At 32.4% G+C, this 19,005-nt stretch overlaps 1 protein-coding gene across 5 annotated transcripts; it reads right to left on the bottom strand.

Annotated features, from left to right (window-relative positions):
• Positions 1 to 2,173: 2,173 nt before the first annotated feature.
• On the bottom strand, positions 2,174 to 15,658 carry LOC100256593 (probable LRR receptor-like serine/threonine-protein kinase At1g29720). 5 transcript variants are annotated; one of them, XM_010657281.3, is made up of 25 exons: positions 15,366 to 15,657; positions 15,127 to 15,295; positions 14,910 to 14,981; positions 14,745 to 14,816; positions 14,575 to 14,646; positions 14,393 to 14,464; positions 14,049 to 14,120; positions 13,887 to 13,958; positions 13,711 to 13,782; positions 13,513 to 13,584; positions 13,353 to 13,424; positions 12,474 to 12,536; positions 11,334 to 11,399; positions 10,471 to 10,518; positions 10,347 to 10,385; positions 10,070 to 10,113; positions 5,510 to 5,898; positions 5,237 to 5,432; positions 4,627 to 4,644; positions 4,368 to 4,520; positions 4,115 to 4,233; positions 3,412 to 3,631; positions 3,074 to 3,311; positions 2,821 to 2,971; positions 2,174 to 2,727 (listed from the first exon to the last, which is right to left on the bottom strand). In XM_010657281.3, the coding sequence occupies exons 1-25, from the start codon at positions 15,451 to 15,453 to the stop codon at positions 2,410 to 2,412; spliced, it is 2,967 nt and encodes a 988-aa protein (XP_010655583.1). In that variant the 5' UTR covers positions 15,454 to 15,657; the 3' UTR covers positions 2,174 to 2,409. The 5 variants fall into 5 exon arrangements, with proteins under 5 accessions (XP_010655583.1, XP_019078214.1, XP_010655584.1 ...); XM_019222669.2 differs by lacking the exon at positions 4,627 to 4,644 and having other exon boundaries at positions 15,366 to 15,658; XM_010657282.3 differs by lacking the exon at positions 10,347 to 10,385.
• Positions 15,659 to 19,005: the final 3,347 nt, after the last annotated feature.

The following is a 19,005-nucleotide window of genomic DNA, read 5'->3' as shown; positions in this document are numbered from 1 at the left end:
AGGCAAGGTTCTAATTTGTGATGGACTTAGTCAACCAACCCCCCAAAAGTGCTCTCATCTTCTCATCTATTCCAACTTGGGAATCCGCGTAGAGACTATCCCACATCACCTTGACTATTATCTTCTTTGCAAGCGAGTCCATTGGGTCTTTTTCATTTCCCATCCAATGCGGGCACAAAGATCAGGTTCTTCCTAAAGAATTCTTCCGTTGTCGCCACCGCATGAATTTCCTTATCATAATAGGGCTAGTGTCATTTCTTCCGATCACAAAAAGCATGCAAATTAGAAACCTATAAACCTCATCCGTTTGCTTATTCTCTTTGCTTCTTTGTAAAACTCATTGTCTACAACCTAATTCTGCCCAGTTCACTTTAACCCTCTAGAAAGAGTGACCATCTTCCATTGTGAGCCAGAAACAGGGGAAACAGCAAGAACGGGGCACCAAAAATAGGAAGTAAAAATGAAACCATACAAACCACGTTTCATGCTTTCGTCATTGAACTTGGATGTAGGGGGTAGGCCAAGATGGAGCTCAAATGATAAAAAGAAATCAATACGTGAAAGCCAAATATCTCATGTAAAATCTCAAAATATAGGCTACAAAACAGGTTGGGAATTAAGCATAAGGTGTGTACAAGCAAGCTCAAATTCCATAAAAACAAATGAGAGTCCTCAATAAACACGTTCAGACATCAAAATAGAATCTCATGATACTCAGAAAACACAATAAAATGGCATGGACATAAAAAATATGATAGCTTGTAGAAACAATACACGTAGCTTCTTCTGTCAAGGCGATTCTTTTGTGTGGTTATTCCTCTCTCTAATCAGTTCTCCTTTCCTAGCTCAAGTGCTCTTCCCTCTAGTTGTCTTCTCTCTCAGGCTTTGTCTCCAAGCTCCTCCTAAAATCTCTCTGGTATAAAAAAAAAAAAAAATTGTATTTCTCAATGATTTTATTCTCTTCTCTTCAACTTTTTCACAGATATCATTTCCTATAAGGTCTCAATACATCAAATCTAGGGACATATGTAGAGTGTGCTACGGTGCCTTTGTGATGAAAGAAACTCATTTGAACCATTGAACCGCAGCAGGTTTAACTAAGTCATCTTGTAAATCTACGACCATTCCAGATAAGCCCTAGTGTGACTGATCCAAGCAAGGAAAGGGAAAATTTTTTCCTACTAGAGACATTCTAAGCAAATTTTTACCAGGAAAAACATTCTAATTATTTTATATTTTCATTCCATGACTTTAGGGTGCAGTATACTCGTGTATCTCTTCACGTATCGGTATGGGGCTACATGTGAGGATTGGTCATAAAAAGTATAATGTATCGTGAGTTCAAATTCTACAAATTTAAGGTTTCAAAACATTATTTGTCTAACTTGATATAAGGGCTCACGCGTGTTACACCGACAACTAAATTTGGTTTTTTTATTTAATAAAAAAACAAACACCATTTAAGCCCACCTATAACCCTAATGAAAGTTATTCATGCTTTGTTTATCCATGGGTCAATATCTCTCCTTGTGTGGGTATGACATCAAATGAGAGGAAAAGTATTAGAGAACATAATATACATTATCGACCCAATCTTATAAGCTAAAGCTTTCAAGAAATTGATTGTGTAACATGATATTAACTATTAAGGCAAAATCCTCCATTGTGGTCAAATGTGTGTCATCACTTTAATCACTGTTAAGGTAAGTTGGGTGCAAAATTTGTCTCGTGAACCTCATGTCTTGTTTTGCAACCCATCAAAATATACTATGATAATGTCGGGACAATGTATCTCCATGCGAACCTCACCTTTCACTTCCTAATAAAAGATATCACCATTGATTTCTATTTCATCCGCAATCAAGAGTCAAAAGAGTATCTTAATCTATCTCCAGTTTCACACCTTAGATCAACTTGCTTACTTTCTCACCAAATCATTACCTTATTGGTAATTTCAAAGTCATCACTCTAAAATTGGCATCCAAGATGGAAGCTCAATCTTGGGGGTCACAAAAGCAAACTATAGTTGAGTTGATGTTATCAGTTCATACTTTTATAGAAACCGGATCATTTGTAATTATTGTAAATGTCAAAACCATGATTTTTGGGTAAAATATCAATTCAACATCTCATAGTAGATACCTTATTTGCACTCACTCTGTATTGTACATAGCCAAGAAGTTGTGGTTACATAATTATTTAACTAATTTTCGTCAAAGAACTTATAACTTAAAAAATAATTTAGTATGAAAGTTCGAAAAATATTGCTTCTTGTACATGATGAATTCCCAACAGACAAAGGAAATATTGAGCAATACTTAAGTCCAAGCCATTGAAAATCCAAACCTCAATTGTATCACATGCATGGCAGAAACTTCAAGCCTCAACTCTGGAGGAAGAACCACCAATCTATATTCCATCTGATGGCAGATTAGGAGGCTGGCTTCTACTTAAACTCTGATTTTGCATCTGTTGCTGTTGGTCTCTGAGGGGTCTAAATCTTAAATCATCATTGTAGATGCCAGGATCTGAAATCACATCCTGAACAACAGTTTGTCCTTCAAGCATGCTTACCACTGCTGACATAGTAGGCCTTAGTGTAGGAGATGCATTGGTGCACAAGAGAGCTACTTTAATCATCCTTTCAGCCTCATCCTGGTTGAATTCAGACCCTAACTTTGGATCTACTATCTCCATTAAGCTACCTCTTTGTTGCAAAACAAAGGCCTGCAATAGAAATTAGTGCAGCAATTTAAAAGAAGTAGCAACAATCAAGATTGTAAAGACAGCCTTAATGCCTAATGTTCCTACATAAATTACCAAATCAAGAAGACAAACACATTCGTTTTCTGGCTTGTAACTTGTGTTGTTCTTCCCACTGACAATTTCTAAAGCAACCACCCCAAAGCTGTAAATGTCTGCCTTATTTGTCAGATATCCCCAGAGTGCATATTCAGGAGCCATGTATCCTCTAAAAACAAACAGTATTCTTTGAATTACCACCTTTGAAAATTGATTACATGACCAAAAATAAATAAAATCACAGAAAGTATTTCTACAGATTGTAACTCACATGGTTCCAGCAACTCGAGTGCTAATGTGGGTGCTCTCCTCTCCATTAAGCCTAGCTAATCCAAAGTCTGATATCTTAGCATTTAGATCCTCATCAAGCAGTACATTTGTAGCTTTGATATCCCTGTGAACAATCTTGAGAGTTGATTCTTCCTGGAGAAATGCTATGCCTCTGGCTATCCCAACACATATCTTTTGTCTTGTTGCCCAGTCCAGTTTTAAAGCACTTGTTTTTGCATCTAGCAACAATGAAAAAAAAAAATGGTTTAGACATTTTATATATGCTTATTTCAGATGCTATATATCATTTTTCTACAGACTACAGAGAAGCTATGTTACCATTTTTGTCAAAAAGAGCATAAGCAAGAGAATTATTTTCCATGTACTCATACACCAGCAGTAATTGGTTTCCTTCAGTACAGCATCCATAAAGCTTCACAAGATTTGGGTGTTGCAAAGCAGAAATCAAGCCAATCTCATTCACAAATTCACGGTACCCTTGCCTTGACTTAGAAGAGAGCTGCTTCACTGCAATAAGAGTGCCATCTGATAGTTGACCCTGCATTGGTGGTACAAATGCACATTCATATGTAACCGTATTATCAAGAAAGTTTTTTCCTCTTCTCACAGATTTGAATCATTGCAAATAATGATTCCTGCTTTGACACTAAGAAACAAAATAAGTCATATAAAATAGAAAATTGTTAACGAAAAATGGGAGCCACATGTAACTGCAGCTCCATCCACATTTTTCTCTTAACTTCTCCCACTAGGGATCACATTTGTTATGTTCTCTCCATCTCAGTATTAACATTCATATGCTAAATTCCATGCATATAGCATGTGAATCCTTCAAGTCATCTACAACATTAAGATATGTGCTCAAATGTATGGTCAAAGTGCAAGCTATCTAGACAGAAGGACCTCAAGGCCACATCACATGTAAGCAATGTCCAATATTCAAGTAGGACATTCGTTTTAGTTTTTCTTTAAATAATTGGGATATTCAATTGAACAATGTTAGCTAGAAAGCCTAGAATACCTTGAATACAGATCCAAAACCACCTTCTCCAATCTTGTTTGCAGAATCAAAGTTGTTCGTCGCAGCTTTTATTTGTCTCAAAGTAAAGGAACCTATTTGCAGATCCAGCCCTCTAAGTTCTGCCAATAGCATCGTTAGAGACTTAGTGAAAGGAGGGTATATTTGATTCAGAAGAATGATTCAAAAGACATAATCAACCAACAAATTTGTGACAGAAAGCAGACATTCATTATGCAGAGAATTTAGCCAACACCTCTTTCCCTTGTGTTTTTGTCACCCAAATAGTGTCGCCAACAAAGGACACCCAGAACAAATAAAATCAGGCATAACAGTGAAGTGACAGCTCCAACAATGACGGAAAATTTTCTCTTCTTGCTCGCTTTTGTGCTCACCAAGAGGGGACTTTCTATTCTCCAAGTAAGATGAAACAACCAAAAGGTTAACATTAATATCCAGAAAAATAAAAATAAAATGAAATAAATCAACCATTATAATAGTTCTCTAAGTCTCACCTGCACAAGGTACAGAACCTGAAGTAAACAAAATACCAAGCTTATCAGATGATGTAAGAGTCAAGAAATACTTAACAAACTTGTGTTCATTGATTCAGTATGAAATTATTATAATAATAATAATAATAATAAATAAATAATAATAACAATAAAAAAAAACCAAGTCCACAATACAGAAGCCATAACTCAAATTGATTTACGAAAGTGACACCATCTAGACAAGTTCTGCTTCCCATAAAAAGGACAATGCACTTAAATAAGGCAACAAAAGCTAAAATTGCCTAATCCTTGGACCGTCATTTATGTAAGGACAATTTTGACATTCAAATATCTTATTTCACCATAGCCTCTTTTATCTGTCCAAATCAGTGGTCAAACATTAAAAAATAAAAAGGCCTTTGTTAGCTTCCTTAAAATGGGATTGCAACTTTTACATCTCTTATGTTTTAGTTCTTCTCTTTATAACAGAAACACAATGCCCAGGCCAGATTACTTCAGTCACAGTGAGGAAAATTCAACATCAAACAGAAACACAAAACTATCAGTTGAAGTAGCACCAGCAGCAATAGTAGCAGTATTTAAAGGAAAGGGTCAGAAATAGATAACATACTGTGACATGCAGAAATAGCAGATATAAGAGGACCATATGTTCCTTTCTTAGGAATGGATGTAGTCCCTTTCCCTGCCCAATACAAGCGGATCTCTAGCATATTATCAGTCACAGCAACATTAATTTGTTTTGTGACTGGTTTACCAGTTCCGTTTGCTTCTTCCATGATATTGAAATCCTTCCATTCTAACTTCCCCTGAATAAAAAGGTTCAAGATCAAAAAGTCTCCTTAGAATGGAAGAAACATATTCTTACTATAGCATAATTGATTACCTGAATATAAATGTCAAATATGCGCTGTCCAAGACTACGATACGCTTCATTATCTGTAATTTCTATCTCTGCAAAGTGGAGTCTCACAGTGTATTCCCCATTTTCTAGACAAAATCCATAATAGATGAGGGAGGTGGGAGCTCTACGTGCCGTCATATATAACTCTGAGCAATCCATTGAAAGCTTAGAGGAGTTAGATATGGTAAACATGGGAGCTTTCTTATCATTATCCATGTAGACGCCTGTGCTGCTATATCCCCAATTTGAGCCACTGACATAATTTGTTGATGCACTTCCTACATAATCATCTCCGTCATAGGAGAATTTCCCAGAATTATCCGTAATGGTTACATTTTCTCCCCCACAGTTTATATGGAATGAGTGATACTCTGTCATATATGGAAATATCAAATTAATACTAATAGTAACATTAAAATTACTGTTGGAAATTTTGAGGTGTTCAATCTCAGCTATTTATGTTCATCCACAAAGAAAACTGCATGCATAAATTAAACCAAAACTGAGAATGCATGTGCCATTTTGTTTCTGAGAACGTGTTATTGGACCAATACAGAACACATCATTTTTTTAAAGTCAATGGTTAGACAGATTGTTGTGGGAATCTGGAGGAAATCCGGAATGTACAACTGTCTTAACAGCTATGACACAGCTATAGCACAACTGTGTGGAAATCTGAAATGTACAGTTATATTAACAGCTGTGTTACAACTATGTTGTAGTTACAACTGTGTTACAACTATAGTTGTGGTTTAGTTGTATTTCCTACTCTTAACTTATTCCCTGATTGTATGAGAGATTTTCTCTCTTAAAATCAAGGATTAGATTTCCTTTCTAAGACATAACCTCAACCATTCATGTATAAATATCAATATTATAATCTATTTGAATAATAGAGAAAAAGAAGTTTTTTCTTCTCCTTCAAATTTCTTCATGGTATTAGAGTTTAATCTGAACCGTTTAATCCGTCCATAACCAAATATGGAATGACCACCAAGAAGGACTCCTCAACCTTAGAAGTCACCTCCACTCAAGAAGCTCATATTTTGAGCAACAATGGAGGATTGGATGGTGCTACTCTCCTCATATTGGACACAAATTAAATGGGTAGAACCATCTTCAGTGGTCTCACGCAGTCATGATGTTCATATGCGGTAGAGGGAAGGATGACTACCTTACTGGTGCAGTACCTCGGCCTATGAAAGAAGACCCAAAATTCAAAAGATGGAAGGCTAAGAATAATATAGTTATGTCTTGGCTAATTAACTCAATGAACAATGACATAAGGAAAAATTTTATACTTAATTAAATGGTGCAAGAAATTTGGGAAGTAGCAAGGGAGACTTATTATGATATAGAAGACACAATAGAGACATTTGAAATAGAAGGGATCCTCCATGGTTTATGCCAAGGTGATTCTTTTGCCACTCAATATTTCAGTCTTCTAACTTGCTATTGGCGGAAACTAGACATGTTCAAAACCACCAAATGGGACTGCTCAACTAATGCAATCAAATACAAGAAGATCGTTGAAGAAATGAACCTACAAATTTTTATTAGCACTAAACAAAAATTTGAATGAAGTTTGAGGCAAAATATTAGGAACTAAACCTTTACCTAATATTCGAGAAGTTGCCTCAGAAGTAAGCCAAGAAGAAAGTAGAAAGAAAGTTATGCTGAGGTCACAAACCAACCAACCTGTCACCAAGAGTTCAGCCCTAACAACTCAGGGTCCTCTCTGTCCTTCTAATGACAACCGACCAAGAAAAAGGAGACCTTAGTGTGGTCATTGTCGAAAACAAGGTCACACCAAGGACACATGGTGGAAAATCCATGGGAAACCAGTGGATTAGAAGCTGTCACATCCTTAAAATGATAGAGAAAGACAAGGACACCATGTCACCATTGAGGACAACCCAACACCACCTAATTCCAATCCATTCAGCAAAGAGCAATTGGAACTATTGCAAAAAATGTTCACCTAGTCCCAACAAGGGGCAAATTCCTCTAATTCTATCATTGGATCTGAGTCATTAAATTATTAACTCCGAAGCTTTTGATCACATAACTGAAGATGCCACAAATTTTCAAAATTCCACACCTTATTTTGGGAATTATACTGTTTGTAGAATCGATGGTTCTTTCTCAAAGGTGGTGGTATGGGTTTTGTTGTCATCTCTAAGGACCTAACTCTTGAGTCTGTTCTTTTGGTTCCAAACTTGGATTGCAATTTGTTATCCATTAGTAAACTTACTTAGGAAAAGAACTGTGTTACTAAATTTTTCCTACACCATTGTGTTTTTTAGGATTTGAATTCAACAAAGACAATAGGTATTATTGAGATATGTTCAGGACTCTATATCTTCAAAGTGACCGATTATATAAAAAGACAACCCCAACTGACAATTGGTGAAAACAGTCTTTTTTTTTTCTTTTAATTCAAATAAAGATAATGATGTTATGTTGTGGCATTATCATCTAAGATATCTTAATTTCTTGTCTTAAAAAACTCTTTTCATCATTATTCACAAACATTAACAAAATCAGTAGACTAAAAAATTCCCTATATGGTCTCAAATAATTTCCTCAAGCTTGGTTTGATCGTTTTACCAAGGTCGTAAAGAGGTTTGGTTACTCCCAATGTTAGTCTGACTAAAATACACACTCGAGGAAAGAATTGTTGTTATCATTGCCTATATGGATGACATAATCCTGATCGAGATCATGAGGAAGAAATAGTCAAACTCAAGAATTATCTTGTCCATGAGTTCGAAGTTAAAGACTTGGAAAATCTCAAAAATTTTCTTGGGATGAAAATTACTAGATAAAAAATGGGTATTGCAATCTCCCAAAGTATGTTCTAGACTTGCTAAAGGAGACTAGGATGCTTGGTTGTAAACTTGTAGACACACCTATGGACTACACTACTAAACTAGGAATTATAAAAGGGAGTGCTTTGGTGGATAAAGGGACATATCAAAGACTTGTGGGGAAACTAATCTATCTCTCACATAAGACCAGATATTGTTTTTTCAGTAAGTGTAATTAGCTAATTAATGAACAATCCAATTGAGGAATCTATGAAACTGTGTATCATATTCTAAGATAACTAAAAATGACTCTAGGAAAAGGATTCTACTTCAATAGAACATAAAGGAAAAACATTGAGATTTTTTTTCGGTGAAGACTGTGTTGGCTCCATAACTAATTGAAGATCAACCTTAAGATATTTCACCTATATATGGGGGAATTTGGTTACTTGGTGGAACAAAAAACAGTTTGTTGTAGTTCAGAGCAGCGTAGAAGCAGAATTTAGAGTTATGACACATGGAATCTGTGATGGAATGCGATTAAAGAGACTCCTAAATGAGCTTCAAATTCCAGTAGAAAATTCTATAAAGATGTTCTATGAAATCAAACTACCATAAGTATCGTTAAGAACTCGGTTCATAATGATCAAACAAAGCATATGGAAATAGATCATCATTTTATCAAGGAGATGGTCGAAGAAACGACAATTTCATTGGTTTACACTCCAACAACTCTTCATATAGTAAACATCCTTACCAAGGTGCTTTCTAGAACCAACTTCGAAGATTTGAGATCCAAGCTGGGCATGATCAACATTTACAACCCAAATTGAAGAGGAATGTGGAAATCCAGAGGAAATTTGGAATGTACAATAGTATTAATAGCTGTGTTATAACTACAACTCTGTTATAGCTATGTCACAACTGTGATTTAGTTGTATTTCCTTTTTTAACTTATTCCTTGATTTTATGAGAGACTTTCTCTACTAAAATCAAGGATTAGATTTCTTTTCTAAAACAGATGACCTTAATCATTCATGTATAAATATCAATAATAGAAGCTATTTGAATAATAAAGAAAAAGAAGTTTTTTTCTCTCTCAAATTTCTTCAATTATACATGCTTTAATTACTTTTATCCCAACCAACACAAAGAGCTGAAATGATCCCTCCCTCCCTCCCCATCCATCCATCCATCTATCTATCTATCTATTTATGCACATGGAGGTATCATTTTTTCACAATCAATGGTTAAACAGAAAGTACATGCTTTATATGTTTTTATCCAACTTGACGCAAGAGGGTCAAAGATACAGTTACATTAATTTTCTATAATCCACACATGAGCACACAACAATGAGGATTGTTTTTCTACAATCAATGGTTAAACAAGTATATCACTATCATTTTTTGACAACCAATCATTGAAAGGAAGTTCAGCCGAATGAATAGAGAGGATGTTATGAAAAGTGCATTCCATTCTGTTTGGTGTAATTTCTATCAATCTTCCTAGATTCCATTTTTTTTTTTTTCTCAACAGAAATGTTGAATTGCTGAGCCTGAGTGTTATTGCCTATTCCTCAAATTTAGGAAACCCCAGTATACTGTTTTAAGAGACAGAACTTTCAAAATGGTGCACAGACAATGCAAAATAAATGCAAAGGTAAACTTGCAGATCAGAAAATTAATTTTAAGGGAATTCATTGTTTTTAATCCTGGATATCAATACTTACTATTTTTACAGTTAGGTTTACTTGGGCATTGATGAATTCCACTTCTATTTAACAAGGAAAACAAAAGGTCAGCATTATAAATGCAATATGAAGATGTAATGAAAGCCATACCCATAAATAAAGATTGTTACAGCTAGAGAAAATTCTCTTGCTCAAGTGAGTGAATAAATGTTTCTGACATTGGCTTCAACTCATCCAGAGATTAGTTGAAGCTCAAAGTTTGCCTCACTCAAGTTGGAATTGAACAGATCTTAATGAGAGAGGGAAAGAACCATACGAGGCAGTCTGAGACGAGCACCCATAGAAATTTATGTTTCTGTTTAGAAATTAAAAAGTCAACAAATTATAGAAGTTAAGAGGGAAAATATACTGAATCTAACATTATGAATAAGTTTTCTTACACAGTATTCTTTTGACATGGCCAAGTAACATTATTATAAGAAAGATCACTGCAAGCAAACAATGAAACTAAATATCAAGTTCCTGATAAAAGCTATATATGAAGTGTATAAAAGATAAATGGGATTTGGAAACTTAAAAGCAGTCTGACATTCAAAGCTAAAATTACTCTGAAATATCATATACTAAAATAACTTAAGTAGACACTACTAGCAGTGAACATTTTCATGGTTGGTGAGGATCAGAGGACTATCTGAAAGAAGAGAAAACATGGAAAATATGAGAGAAGTACAGTCATCACATCAAAATGTAGAGGAACCTTACAGGTAATGATGGTAATTGAAAATAAACCCAACCCAACTTCACAAGAAACTAGAAACATGGTTTAGGTTATAATGCAGACTCATCTTGTACTAAAAACATCAAATGCAACCAAAGAGAAGGATAACAAATTGGGGAGAGAAGCCAATTAGAAGATGAGATGAACTTGAAATCTTTGGTCCTCACCATTAGATTTGGATATTACAACTATCCTCAGCTGTAATTCTGATAAACAGGAGAATCATATAGGATGTAGAACTTCATTCAAAGCTTTTACAATCTAAGGGAGGTTCAGTCTAAAATTTGTAAGTGAAATGTCAGGCAGAATGATCCATGTACAGAGAAGAGAGCTTAGAGCTAACTTTAGGTAAAAGATATCACAAAAGCTGAGGCGTATATATTATCTTCCAAGTAATACAACATCCAACACAGTAAATAGATAACTAAATAGTACATTGGATAATTAAGTTCTAAAAAAAAAAAGAGATGAGAATACATTAAACAAACAGAAAGTGAATCCTAGCATCTAAGTTTGAGAACGTACATATATTTATCTTCATCTAAGATTGAGTCCGGTACAGTTCCAGATAGCATGTTGCCACCCAAAAAGCTAATAAGAAACCACATAATAGTTTTAGCATGATATAATAAAACTGAGCATTACCAAGGTTTGAAATATCGGTAAACATAGATATATCAATACTTGGATTTTACGGATATATCAGAAATATCGATGGATATTTTGATAAAAATATTAATGGGGCAAAAATTATTCAAAATTCATGGGAATGATTAAAAAATTAAAAAAAAATGATAAAACAAGCAAGAATACACATATTAAAGTTATTGTATAAGTGTAATTGACATAAGTACGATTAAAGATAATATTTATCAAATTTTTATAAAAAATTAGCTTAAATTCCTTTAATATATTATATTCATTTATTTTAAAAATTAAAAAATACTTTTATAACATGTTTTATTACATTTTAAACAAAAAATTAAATTGATTTATACAAAATATTTTATTTGAAATTTAATTTCTAAAATTTTATTACAAATCTATGGTGATAATTTTTTCTATTAACATTTTAAATAATTAAAATTATTAATAATTTATCTTATCAAATTAATTTTAATTTATAAAATATTAGGACTTCATTTTTTTTTTATATTGTAGCATTTTTTGAGTAAAATTATGTTTTTAATATTTTAAAATAAAAATATTTCAAATTAAATAAAATTAAAAGGATAAATAAATAAATAAAAGAGTGAAGTGATACTAATTTTTTAAAATAGGATTAATGAGATAAATATGAAAAATAGTTAAAAATAAAATGATAATATAAATTTAAAATAAAATGATAATATAAATTTAAAATAAAAGATAAATTAAAAATAAATAATTAAAAAATGCTTTCAAAAAAGTCAGCAATTTTTTGAGACCGCCCTTTGCCCACATGCATCATCCCCGCAGCCGATTTTCACTCCTGACCGAAATTTCGTTGATATATCGGCAGTTTCTCCAACATTTTCTGTAGACCAATTATATTTCATTTTGTCCACCGCCAACAACCAATTTTTCACCCATATTTCAGCGATAAAAACTGATTTTTCAAACTTTGAGCATTAGAACATTGTTATTCCCATTTTGTGGTATCAATTTCAAAACTTAATTACTTACGTGAATTCTGGTACATGTGGAATGCTTGGGAAATTCCCTTTCAATCTGTTCAAGCTGACATCACTACAAAAGATTGCAGGACAAAAGGAGTCAGGCCTATGTCTTCCAAGGTTGTATCACATAGTCATAGATAGGAACTTAATTTCAGCATTATAAGCAATAAAAGAGATAATACAGAATGTACGAAGCAGAAAAAACATATTATATTCTCTAAGGATGCTTTCAGTCAGCTGGTATTGATAGATATTTTTGAAGATATAAGTATTGGACACCTTTTGAAAATTGTTGATACGTCAGTTTTGTCATAAGCCCCTCTTGATGTTATCTACTCGCAATCACAAACACTGACCACAACTATTGACAGGTACCTTACGGTTATCTATCTTTGCTTGCAAACAATGGATCTAAACTAAGCTTCACAATCATCATTGAGCACACACCATGATTGAGGCCCCTGCTTATGCAATATTAAATTTCCAAAATTCTATCCAGGAATGTCCTAATATCCTATTAGTTAGGAACTGAAAGGAAACTTGAGGTAATTTTGAAACCCTGTGGTTTCCATCCAGAGGTTGTTTTAAGGTTCTTGATTGGTTGGTATATGGTAGATCTGATTGTGTTTGGCTTGATATCAGGTGATGATAATCAACTAGGTTTTAAACCAAAGAAGATCAAGCCAATGTTTTAACACACCTATTCATCCACCTTTAGGGCGTTTCATTGAATTAAGGGTGATAGTCACTTTCTAATACAGATTCCAGTTTTATCATAGATTTGGAACTGGTTGATCCCAGTGTCTAATGGTTAAATAGATATTATAGATTAAAACCAGGAACGTATTTCTAAACATGTATATAGTGATAGATGAAGCACACTTACAGCACACTCAGTTTCTTCATTTCCCAAATAATAGGTGGAATACTTCCAGACATGTTCACATTTCTCAAAACCCTGATGACAAAGTTCAGGTCACTTCTGTGTGATAGCACATATTTAACGTCACTGAAACACATATGACTAAGGGGAGTATTTAACATACAAGTTTTTCATGTAGTCCTTGTGAGGCAGATATTCAGGAAAAAAGTTTGCCCCATTCATATCAGTGATCCTCCTGCATAAAAAGTAATTAGGGAATGCTGAATTTGCATTTTTCATTTTAGTTTTTGTTCACCAAAAAAGAGAAACCCATTAAGGCATGAGGCTTGGGAAATATGTACAAGAATTCCCTTTTACTCACAGGTCATTCAAAGCTTCCAAATGAAAAATGCCATTGGGGATGGGTCCTTCCAGTCCAGTCGCATATAGTTCTCTTTGTTGATGCAAAAAATGTAGAAGAAAGAGAAGTATGACTCAGTATCCTTAAGTTCACTTTAAGCATGCAAGGAAACACAATTTGTTAGATAAGAATCTCACAGCCTTTTGAGTCGAGTCCAGTTGCCAATGAATTGAGGTATGCTTCCACTAAAGTTGTTACCACTTATCCTACTGCAGATAACATTATGAAAGGTATCTTAAGGGTGTTAGATATTGCTGAGATTATGCTCGTCACAAAGAGAGAAATAAATGAGAACTTACAAATCAGTCAAGTTTTTCATCGCAGCAAGTTTTTCTGGCAAGTTTCCAACAAACTTATTGGATGAAAGTATTCTGCAATCATAAAAAGGCACCAAACACTAACAGTCCTTTTGATTGCAAAGAAAAGGTAAGAAAACTAACAAACAAATAAGAATTTGCATCTTAGAGTTCAAGAACAATCGTTATTGAGGTCAATAAAGCTTTTCACCCTTTCAGAGCAAGAAGAGAGCAAAAACCCATGGTTTTGAAGCGACCAAATATTGAGCAAAACAATACTCGCCAAGCAATTTTAAATATAGCAAGAAGAACTAAACTAAATACCCATAAAAGATTATGTTTCTTACAGCACTGTTAAGTTGACCAAATTCCCAAGCTCCGCAGGAATATTTCCAGACAACCGGTTAGCTTCAAGGCTCCTTAAGTTTCATTGGAATCACAGCAACAGAACAAAACCGAACGGCATTGTCAAAACAAATTGAGATAGCAAGTGCTAAAAACACGATGTATTTACAAAATTGGGACATACAAGCTAGTGAGATTTGTAAAACTCCCCCATTCCCTAGGGATTTCCCCTGTTATGCGATTCGCTGCAAGTGAACTGCATAAAAATTTCTGGTGGTCAAGTTCAAGAAAAGATACATCAAAGAGGAAACTGAAATTCTAGTTTATCTAATTGAATGAGACCAACAAGCTTACATAGAACGCAGAAACTTCATTGTAGCCCATTCTTTTGGAAGCGTACCTTCAAGGTAGTTTCGAGTAAGGTCACTGCATGAATTCAAATGGTTTTATATATGACGCTTTGAAATTCTGTATATACACATATAAACAACAGAGATAAGTGTTTACAGAGGCTCTCACAGTTCCTCGAGATAAGGAAGATCAACCAATTGCGGTGGAAGCGTTCCAGGAAGACTGTACATTCTGAGGACTCTATAATGCAATAAATTAAACCAAAAATTAAAAAAAATCAGGAAGGAACCAAAAAAAAAGAAGTCAACAAACTTGAATATTTCTCTCACATTTTCTGGGTAACCAAACGCAAAAGAGAAAGCGAAGAGAGAGAAGGAATGAGTACAGGATTGTGATGTGACAAGTTGAGGGATTGGGGTGGCAATTGCACACAACTTTGTTCTGGTCCAGGCCTGGTTTGGAATCAGAGATGACGAGGGTTTTGGATTCGCAAGGATCAACGCTTGAGTTTAAGGTGGCGCCCATTGTTCTTACGATTTTAGCCAGAGCAACCACTGCATTACAGGAGGAAAGTACTGTCAGTATATTAACTTAAAATGTAATAGAGAGGCAGAAACATCTTACATTCTTGGCGATCCAGATGAGCAGATGTCAGTGGGCACAAGAAACACATGGTAATCAAAGAGAGACGAAGAAGACGCCACTGCAGCATATTTTGGAGTAAGGATTTGTCAGTGATATCTCCTCCTCCTGTCTGTCTGCCTTCCTTTTAGGAAGAGTTGTAATGCTGTATCACCCAACCACGACTGGACCACATGGAGAAAATTGTGCAATTGCTTCCTGCCAAGTGCCAACCGGGCATCACGGACGACGACTGGAACACATGGAGAAAATTGTGCAATTGCTTTCTGCCAACCGGCCTGCCACTGGCTTTGACGGTCGGTCGTGGACGCGTTCAAAGTGGGGATTTTGCAAAAAAAAAAATAGCTTTTTCAAAAATATGAATTTATTTTATGTGAGAGTAAATACTAAATACTTAGGGCTTATCGAAAATGTTTTCCAAAATAATTTTAAAAAATAGTTTTTAAAAATTATTTTTTAATTTTAGTAGAAGGTCATAAATTTGGAGAGTTTACTTCTACATTGAAATGAAGACCTTGAATAACAAATATTTGACCGAAAAGAAAAAAAAGGAAAAAAAGTAATACGTATAGAAGAATTTTGTTTATGAGATTTTGACTAGGGCTACGATGTTTAGAAATCTAAAATATTTTTAATATATTTTTAAAATAATTTTTATATTTGGTATTTTATTTTTAATTATTCTGTATGTTTATATAATTATTTTTTAAAAATATTTTATTTTATATTCTTAAAAATAAAAAATAGAAAACAGTTTTTTATTATCAAAAACTGTTTTTAAAAATACTAAATACTAAGTTAAGGTCTAGAGTAAATGTTTTCAAAAATAATTCTAAAAAATAGTTTTTGAAAACAATTTTTAAAAATTATTTTCTAATTTTAGTAGAAGGTCATAAATTTGAAGAATTTGTTTGTACAGGCAACACAAAGACCTTGAAGAACAAATAATGGATCAGGAAGAAAAAAATGGGGAAAAGTAAAGTCTAAGTATGTAAAAACTTGTTTATGACATTTTGACTAGAGATGTGATATTTAGAAATCTAAAATATTTTTAAATATGTTTTAAAATATTTTTTATATCTAATGTTTTATTTTTAATTATTTTACAAGTTTATATAATTATTTTTTTAAAGGAACTCTTAGAAAATAATAGATAACAATTAAAAAATGTTTTCTAGAAAAACCTTATTTTCTATTCTTAAGAATAAAAAACAAAAAATAATTTTTAATTATTAAACATGTTTTCTATATTTTTTTTGAGTTCAAGAGAATATAAAACTATTCTAAATAATAATTTTCAAACAACCTTTATTTTTAAATATTTTATATTTTATATTTTAAAAAGTTTTTTTATGTTATAAATACTTTTTAAAAACATTATCAATATTATTGGGTGTTTTTTTTTTTTTTTACCTTTATCCTACTTATTAGTATATTCTAATTCGATTTCCTTTGCATGTTTACCAATTCAATGAGATTTGATTAATTAATTTCATTTTTTTTCATTTTTATATTTTATTATTTTGTATTTAAATAATTTAAAAGATTTAATAAAAAATTATTTCATTTTTTTTATAATATTAACGTCTTTCTTTTTTTCTTTATATCTTTCCACTCGATTCCAAATTCTCAGAGTGAGACATCAGTCAATCCCGGTCTTTCTGCGTTCTTATTTTTATATTCACCCACGATATTTCACACTTCTGTTCACACGAGACCAAATTATTAAAAGATTTGACTATCCCATCAATTTAAAGCCAGGCCATGATCAGCCTATATTGGGTCGGAAATTGATTATCAGTCCTTAAGAAATTGTGCAATTGCTTTCACGGACGACGACTGGAACACACGGAGAAAATTGATTGCTTTCTGCCAACCGGGCTGCCACTGGCTTTGACGGTCGGTCGTTGACGCGTTCAAAGTGGGGATTTTGTAAAATAAAATAGCTTTTTCAAAAGTATGAATTTATTTTATGTGAGAGTAAATACTAAATAGGCCTTATCGAAAATGTTTTTAAAAATAATTTTAAAAAATAGTTTTTAAAAATTATTTTAAAAAATTATTTTCTAATTTTAATAGAGGGTCATAAATTTGGAGAGTTTACTTCTATATTGAAATGAAGACCTTGAATAACAAATATTTGACGAAAAAGAAAAAAGGAAAAAAAAAAAAGTAAAGTCTAGGAAGAACTTGTTTATGAGATTTTGATCAAGGATACGATGTTTAAAATCTAAAATATTTTTAACATGTTTTTAAATATGTTTTAAAAATAATTTTTATATCTGGTATTTTATTTTTAGTTATTCTATATGTTCATATAATTATTTTTTAAAAACATCTTATTTTCTATTCTTAAAAATAAAAAATAGAAAACAGTTTTTGGTTATAAAAACTGTTTTCAAAAGTACTAAATATTAAGTTAGGGCCTTCTAGTAAATGTTTTCAAAAATAATTTTAAAAAATAGTTTTTGAAAATAATTTTTAAAAATTATTTTCCAATTTTAATAGAATGTCATAAATTTGGAGAGTTTGTTTTTACACAAAACACAAAGACCTTGAAGAACAAATAATGGACTAGGAAGAAAAAAAAATGGCAAAAAATAAAGTCTAAGTATGGAAAAACTTGTTTACACATTTTGATCAAAGATGTGATATTTAGAAACCTAAAATATTTTTAACATGTTTTTAATATTTTTAAATATGTTTTAAAAATAATTTTTATATATCATATTTTATTTTTAATTATTCTACAAGTTTATATAATTATTTCTTAAAGGAACTTTTAGAAAATAATAGAAAACAATTAAAAAAATATTTTCTAGAAAAGCCTTATTTTCTATTTTTAAGAATAAAAAAAAATATTATTAAACATGTTTTCTATATTTTTTTTTAGTTCAAGAGAACATAAAATTATTCTAAATAACAATTTTCAAACAAGCTTTTATTTTTAAAAATTTTATATTTTATATTTTAAAAAGTTTTTTTATGTTATAAATACTTTTAAAAACATTATCAATATTATTGGGTGTTTTTTTTTTACCTTTATCCTACTTATTAGTATATTCTAATTCGATTTCCTATGCATGTTTATCAATTCAATGAGATTTGATTAATTAACTTCATTTTTTTTTCATATTTATATTTTATTATTTTGTATTTAAATAATTTAAAAGATTTAATAAAAAATTATTTCATTTTTTTTTTTTAATATTAACGTCTTTCTTTTTTCTTCATATCTTTCCACTCGATTCCAAATTCTCAGAGTGAGACATCAGTCAATCCCGGTCTTCTTTTTGTTCTTGCTTTTGCTTTATTTGTTCTTATTTTTATATTCACCCACGAAATTCCACACCTCTGTTCACACGAGACCAAATTATTAAAAGATTTGACTATCCCATCAATTTAAAGCCAGGCCATGATCAGCCTATGTTGGGTCAGAAATTGATTATCAGTCCTTAAGAAATTGACCCACTGAACACGTATGGATAACTACAGCATCATGAAGAATATCAGATTATATTAAATCCAGATTCTGAAATATTTTCTTCAGACCTGACGTTTGGCAATGGTAGAATCTTTGATCAACCATTTGCAAATTGAATTTCAGGACCTAACCAAGCAC

Source organism: Vitis vinifera, chromosome 10, assembly GCF_030704535.1.
Source record: "Vitis vinifera cultivar Pinot Noir 40024 chromosome 10, ASM3070453v1".
NCBI lineage: Eukaryota > Viridiplantae > Streptophyta > Magnoliopsida > Vitales > Vitaceae > Vitis > Vitis vinifera.
The sequence above is the reverse complement of the archived record's forward strand: the minus strand, read 5'-3'. Positions and strand labels throughout refer to the sequence as shown.